Genomic DNA, 12,747 nt, shown 5'->3' with positions numbered 1-12,747 from the left:
GCAACTGCTTGGAAATACAGTTATGGAATAGTCCATTCATTTCTTTATTTATTCAGTAAGTATACTTCCAATGACTTCTATGTGCCAGGCATTAGAGATGCAATGATGAATAAGAGATATGTCCCTGAGCTGATGGGCCTAGAACCTGGTAAAATAAGTTAATACTTATTAAATACTTTTATAGTAAACATTTCACAGGTACAATCTTATGCAACCCTTACAATAGTCTTAGGAAATAGGCATTCTTCCATATTTTGTACATGAGGAAAATTAGAGTCAGAGGTTGAGTAACTTGCCTAAAGTTGCAAACTAAAGGATGATTGAGCAAAAGTTCAGGCAAGATCTGGCTGACTTCTCCTGATCTTTTTTGACTGTATTTTGCCACTTATTTCCATATACTGTTATTTGAGAAGAAAATGTTAAATTTCATCCTTGACCTAGGAAAGTCTTCATATTTTAATTTTAATTTCCTGAAAACACTTTCTCTGTATGGACACAGCTAATTTTCCTTTAGACCTACTCTCCTTCTTTCCTAGACAACCCATAGAGTTAAGGAGATAAAAAGGCCAAAATCTCACTCACGTGACTAGTCAAAATTAAAAATTTGAAGGATACTTTCAGAGTAATTATTCTTCATTTTTACCTGATTATTTTTCTTTCTGGTCAGTGCTGTTTTCTCTACACTCAACGGCAAAACTGTAGCAGCATCCTTGCTCATAAAATTGAATATATTTATTATTTAGAGTTATTATTTAGCATTTATAAATTATGTTTATTAATTGGTAAATTAAAACTGTTTAAAATCTAATAATTACTGCTGCATTAAACTTTACATGCTCTATAATCTGCAAAATGTTTGCAAATATATTATCTAAGTTAATCTTTACAAAAATAATTATTTGATTAATGCAATAGTTTTGGCATAGTTGATGTGTTTTCTTTTTCTCTTCATTAGAGGAACTCAGTCTAATTAGTGTACATAACTCAGTGAGAGGAATTAGGAATCAACAGGCCAAAAAATGCTCAAATATATATATTTTTGAGAGAAACTTTAGATTATATAATGTGTACAGATTTCAATAATTTTTATTTAGGTCTCTAGATACTAATGAAACTATACATCATCAAAATAAAGAGCTGAAATCCTTCCATAGATTATTTAATTGATTTCCCTGCCTCCTAGATAATTTTTCTTTGTTCTTTTATTTACCTGTGTTTTTTTTTCTTAATCCCTTTTACTAAAAGAGATAAAATTAAATTAACCTGAAAAAGTCCAGACTTAATGTAATCTATACAGATGTATAGTTCTTACATTCTCACATATGTCCGAGAGGAAGAAACTGGTCATAAATTAATTCTGGCATTTAAAAATTATCCATTGAATAATTTTCCCTTTGTAAAAATATTTAAAATATATCCTGTTGCTAATTTGACCCATTTCTATTATGTTTTCTCTAAAAATTCAACTTAACTTTTTTGAAATAAATGTTTTTCACTGCAGAATAATCTGCATGTTGTGCCACTAAATATTTTTACCAGTCCCTGCAAATGCTAGAATTATGGAAAATCAAGGGGTAGGGGTATTGAATGGAGTCAACATGGTTTTAAAATTCATCAAAATTAAAAAAATAAGTAGGATCCCAAATTTTTCTTTAATAGGTCATTACAATACAAGCAATCAGTATCATTTTATTTTTGCTTTATAGATAATGTTTAAATATATGTTGAACATTATATAGCATTAGGTTATTTTCCTTTCAGAATTGCTTTCAGTCTCTTAATTTATATTTTATATCCAACTCTATGTCATGAAACTTTCCTAGGCTATTACGTATTCTTTGAAAACATGAATTATTGTTCTTTCAAATTGACACTCCTGTTGTGTCTCAATTAAAGAGGTCTCTTTCTAAGGCTCTGGGACATATTGTTCTAAATATGTCCCAGAAAGAAGCAGTTGGGTTCTGAAGCCACCAAATTACTTAAATCTAAGAGTGTGATACCTCTACCATAATGCCCTGCCTATCACAGTCAGACCCATCCCCACCATGATGTTTTGCACAATGCTTTTAATCAAAATGATTAACACCTTTTTAAGTTTAATAGTATACAGATCTGAACAGCTATGTTGCTGCACTGACTTGTGCACACATGTATGTTCCCATGCATAGTGAACTTATTAAGGGTACCCAAACTATGTCTTTCTTTTTCATTTGTTTATTTATATACTTGTTCACAGAAGTGGATTTACCACAAAAATGATGAAGCTTAAGTTGTAGGGCCCCTCACCTACATGAGGCTATCCTAAGACCCTGGATGAAACCTCATCTATGTAATCATGTGATCATAAGTTTTTGTAAAATTTATAAAAGCAAGATATTCTAATTACTGCTACATAGTTTTGTAGCTTCCTTTGTATTAGTAGTTTTATCTTGTCCTTAAAGATGGCTCTCCAACTTTTAATGATTTGGCCTCACAAATCTTAGATTCTCCCTTGCTGACATATAGGAGCAATTATTTACTCTGTTGAGTGAATAAATGAAAGAAGTAAAGGAAACAATTATGTTATTCATCAATATATTTTAACATTTAAAAATTAACATTTCTGACAAAAATCTTCCACAAGCCACCAACAGGGAGTGCTAATGTATTGTCCCTTTATAATGTCTGAGTTTACGAATTTCTTATACAAACATATATTTAATTGAATGTTTCTACCAACCCTTCAAATAAATTTCATTTGTAATTAAAATGATTGATATTGATATGTTTACAATTGTGCTATTTGTAGAAAATATATTATTATACTCAAATGTTAAAGGATTGGGAACTAAAATATACCAAATGACTTGCTTATGGTCATACAGTGTCAGTACTAGGCAACTGAAGTCCTGACACCAAATCAACTGTTTTTATTACAATATGGGATTTACAAATGTATTTAAAAAAACAACAAAAAAAATATTCTACAAACAAGGAATGTGAAATAAAATAAAATTAATAGTGCTGTTGGCCTCAAATGATGAACTTTTTTTCTTTTTTTTTCCTTTCTTCTTCTCTTTTTATTTTTTTCTTAATGCAGGTGTTTAACTGCCATAAAGCTAACACTTTTTTTTTTAATTAAACCTAACCTCTACTGAACACAAGATGAAAATGTGGCTTCTAGTTAGTCACCTTGTGATAATATCTTTTACAACTTGTCTATCAGGTAAGAAATTTCCTTTGCATATTTTCCATAAATTATGTCAATATAATTAATATTTGTGTTCACTTCATTAAATCTGGCATAGAAATTTAGACTTAATATTTTCTTTTGATACTTGGGTCAGGCAAATAAATTGATATACATTAAAGGTGACCCTTTTTAATTACTTTTAATTAAAATTTCAAAGATTTAGTCAATTTTATGTAGTGGTATGCTGGTAAATGTTTACAATCAGAATCTCTGAGAGGGGAAAAAAGAAATCCCTGTTGTATAGCATTTGTCAATTCCTGGAGAGTAAATATTTCTGCTACATGGCCAGTTTCAACTTGAAGTCATTTAATGTGGTTCAGAAAAGATAATTAACAGCTCACCATTACAAAGTATTTTCTCTATATAGATACAATAGACTTAACCTCATTAGCATAAATAAAAATAAAATGCAGTAAAATAATGAGAAAGTATTTGGTTTTAAGCTTTTCTTACCTTTGTTCTTTTTTTATTTGTATGTTAATATAATTTAATTTTTATTACTGGCTTGTCAATCTTATAAAAAACAATTTTAAAATAATCTACAATATATGCAGGGACATAAAGAATAACAAAGCAATTCTTAATCTTAATAGAAAAGGGCCAGTAATCTCATTTCGTTAACTAATATAACAAATATCAGTATTTGAGTAATGTTTTAAACCATAACTCGAAGAGCAGCTTTGGGATTAAAATTGCTTTTTTCTTTTCTTTCGTTTTTAGAGTTTACATGGCACAGAAGATATGGTCATGGTGGTAAGTTGATGAAAGGGTAAATTTTTAGAATAGCTTTCCTCAAATGAACCATTTTTATCTCTACTTTAAGCTACTAACTCTATAACCTTAAAGGCAAATGGTTAATGTTAGATTACTTTGAAATTTTATAAGATGGTTTATCTATCCTAAGGCAACATGTTTGACTGCCAAGATGAATGAATGTATACACCACAACAAATACTCTAATAGAGGGTTGTAGCAGATAGAAAATATTCAGTGTGACCTGTATTGTTTTCTGCATGCTTTATAACAATCCTATGCTACTAAGTTTCTTAACAATCTTTTAAATACTATAAAAACATAACTAATTTTAAAAGTCTGCTTTGCTGCAAGAGAGAGAGCGCTAAAGGTAATGAACTTAGAACCTTCAGATTCAGTTTATTTAGGAGTCTAAACGTGTTGAAAAATTTATTGTTCATCATGATTGCCTATAATTAGCAATCCCATGAGTTTAGATTCTACTTCAACCACTAATCAGTTCTTGCCAGAAATAGAAGCAGTATGGCATAGTGGAAAAAAAATAGAGCCTAGAGTAAGACCAACCTGGATTTTCATACTCAACCTGGTATTCACTAGCTATGTGACCTTGTGCAAATTATTCAACTTCTATGAACTTCAACTTTCTAATATGTAAAAATCACAGGATTCTTGTGAAGAGTTAAGACTAAAAAAAAGAATGTGACAATAGCACAGTGACTGGCACAGTGACTACATAATAGGTGCTCTATGAGTATAGTAAAACTGGTAACTTATAAAAGCCACTGCCTAGCAGTAGGGGAATGAGTACTCTGGAAGAATTACTGAGCGATCAGTGCTAAAACTGGCATGAAGGATATTCATGCCAAAATGGGGCAGTAGAACTTCTACTTGTAGGTGGCTATGGAGATTAAGAGAAAGGAAAATCTTAGCCTGAATTCTACCAAAGCTATTTTTGTTTCCACCTTACGAATTAGGAATCACTATATATATGGTATATATAGATCAGTTAGATGTGTTACCCAACTTCAAAAACCTTACCATATAAGAGGAAATAAGAAAAGTAGCTAAGTAACAAATTTATAAGAAAAATATAATGCGTAATTTCCAAGAATTACTTTGAGGAATTAAGGAATATTTAATGATGGCAGAAGTAGGTAAGGGAACTTTGAAATATTTCAAATGTTAGAAATGGAATAATTCTTAGAGGAATTGGCACAAATGAAAGTACAGAGGTGAGAAAATCTGGTCTGTGTTAGTCATTATTTTAAAGACCACTTGCTCTGTAGGATGTTAGTAAAAATTACATTAAAAAGGACTTGATTGTCAAATAAATTCAGGAAAGACTAGTTCATTAAAGTTTAACTGTTATTAATTTTAGATAGTAAGTATTTATACTATTTATATAATAGGTATAATACATGTATTAGTTTCTTAGGATTACTATAATTATAGTAACGTACCACAAACTGAATGGCTTCGAACAACAGATAATTGTTTCATAGCTCTGGAAGCTAGAAGTCCAAAACCAAGGTGTTATCAGGGCCACACTCCCTCTGAAACCTACAGTGGAAAGCTCCTTCCTTGCCTCTTCTAGCTTCTGGTACCCCCATGCATTCCTTGGCTTGTGGCAGCACACACAGGTAGACATGAGGTAGGTGTGGGGAGATACCCAGACAGTTACGCAAAACAGTGACTAGAGGCTTCGAGGGTGGACTATAGGTCAAGGAAGTGGGATTGCTATCAAGAAATGTGATAGGCCCTTCTTGGGCAGGTCAAGCCACGAAAAAAAAATTTAGTCAAATTAACCTTTCTGCTAACCTGACTCTAGTTTTTTGTTCTAATAATTGATTGCTGCACGTTTTTGAGACCAACTCCTTCACACTTTAGTTATGGTAAATTGCTACAGTTTACCTATTACTCATGATCCTTAAGGATTAGGGCATCAGAGTATTCAAAGCCCAAGCCCTAAATGTCCTTGTTCTTTTACCGGTGGGGAAAAGTTGACAGTGAAGACAAGAGATTGTACTGTCCTGAAGAAGTTTATTTTGAGACAATTTAAATATTGTCTCATTTAGAAAGTTTATTGTATCTCAAGAGAGCTTGTAACATTCCCCACCACGTAACCCCTTAACATTGTAAATATTGTAAAAATTCCAATATTAGACTGTTCAAATTTTATCATTGCTTTTTTCTAATAGATTTTTTCCTGTGACTCTTCTTATAATAAATACACTTATATAAAATTATATTTGATAGCTGACAGATTGAGATGACATATTATAGAATGAGAGTTAAAATTTGTTTCAAAATGGATAGAAAATGAACAAAAACAGCTCAAGCACAAATCATAATTATACTTTCAATTTCCAGAAATAACATAGAATAGCAAGATAACGGTGGACCATCTCCACATAGTGAAAGGTGAATCCCATTTTAGAACCTACAACATTATAATTGTGAAACTAAGAATGGTGCTGAAAAAAGCAGCAGCTTTTGCATGTTACTCATATTTGTAAATTGGACAGCAAATACTTATATATAATTTTTTTCTTTCTTGTTAATTTTTTATCAAATTTGAGAAATGAACTTACTTATACACTATAATCATGATGTAGAAAAGTAAATTAGTATTAAGAGCAGGTCAAAAGAAAGAGTGATTTTAGGTGTTGTCTTCAATTAGCTTAAGAAGTCATCTATAATTTTATTCTTTTTTATCCACTGAGAAAATAAACATATATTTAAAAAATAATCTTGTTTTTAAAAAACATAATACTTTTTTTTTTTATTTCTTGTGCCTCTTAACCTCATAATACTGCTATAGTATCATAATTTGTTCTAATTTTTCCATGGCTCAAGGAAAAAGCAATAGATGATTTAATTTTTTGTTGGCAGAGAGTATAATGCTTGCATTAATGGATCCTTTGCAGAGCCTTGTGTTATATTCTCCCTGAAAGTTCTTTTTCCTTTGTCTGAGCACCCTAGTTGAGCTAACACAGTGATGATCTCAGATACTGTTCAGGGGATTATGCAGTTTACATTAAGAGGGTCACACTGAGCATGCCAATGCAATTCAAAAGCTTGTTTTGTGTAGTTCACATTTCAAGGGCCCAAATGGGTTCTCAAAATAAAATGTATAGAGTAATTGCTAAACTATCTAATAGGATACATTATTTTTTCCAGGCTTGAAATTTTTAGAAAATCAAGGGGAGTATATTTATAAAATAATATTTACCAGAAACACTAATGTGATATGAAACGTGTCCTGTTCTGCTTTTTGATCTAGAAAATGGGCAAAGAGAAATATCTTAAATGTAATATTTTCTTAATGTAAAAAATAAATCCAACATTCTGTTGGAAATTAGCTTCATATTTTTATCACCTAAATATTTCATTGTCTGTTTCTATAAATAGCAGATGGAAATGGAGTATTAGAAGATATATACATATAATTTGTGAAAAGCACTTATATTTGAGTGAAAAATAATGTTAATTGCTGACTATTAACCAGGCTGACTATAAACTACTGTCTTATATACATTATCTCAAAATAATTATCACAATAATATAATGAGGTAGATTTTATTATTATCTCCATTTAATGAAGGGTGATATTGAGGTTTGAAGAGATTAAATAATTTTTCCAAAGGTACTGCTAAACACTACTAAGGCAAGGTTTAAATGACATAATGAAATTGCTCGTTAAGAGAAGCTGGAACAACACTCACATTCTCAATGCCGTTGTTAGAGAAGACAAAATGTACGTTTGACATTTGCCTTAAACTCTATCTCAAAAATAAATTGGAGAAGTGAACCATAGCTTTGATCTAGCAGGGACATAACAATGATCTCATGTAAGATTATTCTTTTTTCTAGCTATACACAGCAGTATTAATTCATTTGGGGCATATGACTTCTAGCTATGTTCTGTAAATGCTGACATGTTGATGAGATGAAGCGATTCTCTTCTCCTCCTTCTGCTGTGAGGTATCACTCTTCCCATCCAGAGAGGATATACCTGTCAGGAACAACTGCTTCCCAGTGTGACTATTTTTTTTGTGATAGATTTTAAACCAGTTGGCCAGTTCCCATATTCATGTAATTAGTTTATTTATTATTCTAGATGTTGCTAAGTATCAGTGCTATTTGAATGTTTAGAAAAAAATAAACAAGAATTAACCCAGGAAAGGACTAATTTTCCCTAAGCATTTAGAAATTCATTCATTATGTTTTTCAAAAATTGTTAAGCACCTATTTTGTTGCAGATTGATAGACAGCTAGCTAAGAGAGTGGTGTACAGACGTAGCCTGTCCCCATGCATTTGCAATCTAGTGAATTAGAAATTACATCAAGAATCACAGCAGGTGTGTTTAGTACCATAAACTGGATAAGGGAGTTATGAGAGCATAAATGGGGACCAACTGAAGCTAAGAGGGGTGAGAGGTGGTTTCCCGAAAGAACTAACTCTATGGCTGTCATAAAGGGTGTACAAATGTGAATAGGAGGAGAAACATGGTGGTTCCAGAAGGAGGAAAAGCATGTACAAAGGCTCAGAGGCATGAAAGCATGTCTTGTTTGAGGAGATCTAAGTAGTTAAGCATGGCACAGGGTGCTTTTGGAGAAATGATGAAAGATGGGCAGAAAAGAATTTTGAATAAAGAACCTAATGTTTTCCTCAGGATTATAGAGGCAAATATCTTTGGTTTGAATGGAAATGGAGTTTTTGTGTTCCTGACTTTCTTTTTCAAAAACCTGTTTTAACATTTCCAATTTTTTTGACTTATAAAATAGCACGATATAAAATAATTTTATTTTTCTTATAGTTTCTGAGGAAGATAAAGGATTTGGACCAATTTTTGAAGAGCAACCAATTAATACCATTTATCCAGAGGAATCACCAGAAGGAAAAGTTTCACTAAACTGTAGGGCACGAGCCAGCCCTTTCCCAGTTTACAAGTAATGTACCTCACTTCTCTTTTCAGAATGAATTGTTCAATTAAAGGTTGCAGCTCAGCATCTATGACCCTGCGCTAATAAAGAAGCTGTAAGATAAGGCTTTCTACAAAGTTCAGGGACATTAACAATAATATTGGCATGCAAGTTATTTTTTAAAAGTTGTTTAATGCCTAAACAGATAATTTTTTTTTAAAATGCAAATAATTCACTTACTGTTTCCTGCAGAGATAATACCAGTGCCATTTGACATTATCCATTTAAAAAATTTGTCTAATAAAGATCATGCTATTAAACATGCAAAAGGTTATATGAAAATTATGCACATTTGAGGATAAAATATTCTTTTTTGTGTTGGCTTGGATAATTCACACCTATCAATGATGGATAATATTTCTATATTTAAAGAGCTTGCATAGATAATTCTAGAAAGCACCATTTTTTTCGATAGTCTCAAATCTATATTCCAGACAACACAGCAAATTTCTTAAATGTCTTTCCTTACTGGACACTCTATGCAAACATCACCTTCTGTTTTTCTGGGGTACCTATTTATACTATCAAAAATAGCTTCATAAAAAGCAATAATGGGTTTTCTAGCTTTAGATAGTTCAGAAAAGTATACTAACAGTTTCTAGTCTAATGCAAAGAATAAGATTCAAAATTAACCAAATGCCAATGATTTGAATCTCACCTGTGAAATGGTTCCATGAAAACAAAGCAAGTGATTGATGGGGAAATTGAGTCTCTAGTGCTTTAATGTCACCTGAACTTAATTGAACGTTGTCATTCAATAAGGTTAATTTTAATAGCAGATTTTTTTTCCTGGATAGAAAAATAACTTTCTATTGTTATAAAAAGTTGTTATCAAAGAGAATACCCCTTCCCTTCATTTAATTCTAATTGAACTCATTTTCTCTTGCCTCTGGCTAAAATTAAAAAATTATTCTTCAAATAAAATATGAATTTAGATACAAAATAGCTATTCCTTTGAAATTATTTTTATTGTTTCAATTTCATGCATGGGAGTGCAATATAAATAGATATTTTATAAATTATAACTAACACATTTCTTCTGAATTTATTAGATAGGCTTGACTTACTTTTACCCTTAAGCCATACATAATAGGAGTTTATGTACATAGTCATGGACATAGATAGTATAATTAATAGGGACCGTAGAGGAGATTTAATCCAAGCACATAATTTTATAGGAGAGGAAGCTGAATCCTGAATAAGTAAATTGACTTCCTCCAGAGCTAATAAATCACAAATCAGGACTGGAACACAGATATTATGACTTTCAAAGAAACATAATTTTTTTCAGTATTTCTCTATCTAGATAGATTGATAGCATCTCAAAAGCTATTTTAGTGCTGGTACTCTGTGACATTCAGTTCTTGACATTCTTTCATGGAACCTTAGCAAATCAGCCTCTGTGCTGGAATGAAGGAGACAAAACAGCAGAGCTTGTCACAGATAGTGTTCTGGAAACATGTGATTCTCTTTGCCACACCCCACTACTACCACCCCACAGAGATAGTAAGAAGCAAAGCTTTGCATAACTAGAATTTTATACACATTGATTAGTAACCTCTTATTTCCCCCTCCCTACAGTCTCATATAGTGTTCTTACCAAAATTTAAAAAATAAAAATAAGAAGCAAAGCTTTGCTTGGCAAATCCATCAGCAGCTCCCTCCCACAGGCTGCAACAGTACTGAAGTCTCCAGGGCAAGTGTGGCCTGACTTTCCACACGTTAATGTAAAGAGCTGGAGGCGAGAAGTAGATGCTTAATTTTGTTATGAAGGCTGTCTCTTTTTGACAGCAAAATAAGAAAAAAAAATTAGCTAATGATGCAGTTTGTCTGATGGAAAAGAACATGAAGTTTTCAAAATTTATTTAATATTCAGAGTAAGCCATACTAACCTTGGTAATTATGTAATTTGTCATTCACATGGTAGTTTTATATTTATGTCATGTTCTGTGATAGTCTGTTATTCATGGCAATATCCTGAAAGGTACAACAGAGAACTTTACCTTCCATTTTATCACCCTTAAAGCTTTCATTTTCTTTCCTTATCCCACCAAATAACAAGAACTCCAATAAAAATTGCATTTAAAGGTGTGAAAGCTATTGCAATGATGGAAGATGTTTTTGAAAATAAAATAGACTAGAGAACTTACCCATACACAACAAAACTTAATCATTATATGACATCAAAGGCAGAATCAGATTCACTGAGAGGAAGTTAAGGCAATAAATAAAAATTTTGAGTCAACATTATGAGTGGGGGGCCATAACAATTAGAATTTCTCAACAAAGAAACCCATTATCTTGGTAAGTGCAAAACAACCTGACATTGGATGGTTCAAGCAGGGACAATATTACCATCAGTGTGGCGGGGGCGGGGGCGGGGAGTTGGGGAGCAGGAGGATTTCATAGGATTTGAATTTGTTAGGTTTTCAAAATGCAAAGTACAGTTTTTTTGTGTTTGCTTTTAAATTACCTCCTATATTTTGCAAACATTAAAACTAAAAAGTATTCCAGTAATTTGATTTATTAAAAGATATTCTAAAGTCATTAGGCCTTTTTGGCATGATTCTGAACCTAATCAGAAATGTTCCAAACAATAAGCAAAGCAATCACAACCCATTATTTGCCCATGGTTCTTATCTTACAACATTGTAGAAGACATGGAACCTTAAGAATAAACCCTGATACAGAGTGTTTATAAAATTATGCAGGTGGTCAGCTTAATTGAAAACTATTTTCAGCATGCATTCTTTTCATCATCTCACCAAGAAAGTTGGATTCCTGTTTCTAGTTAGTTTATTATAACACAATCTCCATAAGAATACCTGTAATATTATATTTGTGTCACGGAAACCAAGACCCAATCACTTTATCATTTTCAAAATGTGTGATTGACCTCTAGTGGTCAGAATATGACATTTACTTGAGTAAACCCTGATGTCAATTATTTTGTTTTATTGAAAAATTATTTCGATATTAAAAGCAAATATTGATACAGCATTTTATATTTTATTTCATTTTATATTTTGTATCTGTGTATGCATGAATCTAATGCATGGGTGCTCAGATGAGTATCATTTATAATCCATGTATATCTGCTAAGAAACTAATTTATGTAGGAAACTCAATAAAATATTTGTCCTTTGGGATGCTTCATTAAGAAAGAAGAAATATTTTATGCACTTGAACATTTACCTTTCTGTGCCTGAGCTAAATTATAAATCATGAGCCCAAAGATATAGAATTATAGAGGGTGAAGAAATACCATACTGAGTCATCTATTTAATCATCTGAATTCACAAAGAGTTGTCCCCACATTATTTTAGAATGCTGTTAGCCCAGTATACTGTTTTCAGTCTTTATGACCTTTGATATCACATTTCTTTCTTTTTCTCATAGATGGAGAATGAATAATGGGGATATTGATCTGACAAGTGATCGGTACAGTATGGTAGGAGGAAACCTTGTTATCAACAACCCTGACAAACAGAAGGATGCTGGAGTATACTACTGTTTAGCATCAAATAACTATGGGATAGTTAGAAGCACTGAAGCAACCTTGAGCTTTGGATGTAAGTAATTGTAGCTAAAAAATACAAGTGTGTTTATTTAGGTGATATAAAACTTGGACATCATCATAAGAGTTCAGTAAGAAAAAAAAATCAAGAAGAAAAGAAAGTGAGAGAAAGTATTCATGGATGAGGTGGATCTTACATGATTAGTGGGCCTTCACTGAGTGGTGAAGAAAAAAATTCAGGAGAGCGAAGCATCATGAG

At 31.9% G+C, this 12,747-nt stretch overlaps 1 protein-coding gene across 1 annotated transcript in view; it reads left to right on the top strand.

Moving 5' to 3' along the window:
- The window catches only part of CNTN1 (contactin 1), a 293,683-nt gene that overhangs the window by 151,471 nt on the left and 129,465 nt on the right, over window positions 1-12,747 (top strand). The window contains exons 2-5 of the mRNA XM_023524081.1: window positions 3,080-3,205; window positions 3,953-3,985; window positions 8,806-8,938; window positions 12,371-12,547. Coding sequence (XP_023379849.1) covers window positions 3,145-3,205; window positions 3,953-3,985; window positions 8,806-8,938; window positions 12,371-12,547 — 404 coding nt within the window. The 5' untranslated portion in view covers window positions 3,080-3,144. The remainder of the gene's footprint in view (window positions 1-3,079; window positions 3,206-3,952; window positions 3,986-8,805; window positions 8,939-12,370; window positions 12,548-12,747) is intronic.

Source organism: Pteropus vampyrus, unplaced genomic scaffold (genome assembly GCF_000151845.1).
Source record: "Pteropus vampyrus isolate Shadow unplaced genomic scaffold, Pvam_2.0 Scaffold441, whole genome shotgun sequence".
Taxonomy (NCBI): Eukaryota; Metazoa; Chordata; class Mammalia; order Chiroptera; family Pteropodidae; genus Pteropus; species Pteropus vampyrus.
This window is presented reverse-complemented; position numbering and strand designations above follow the sequence as displayed.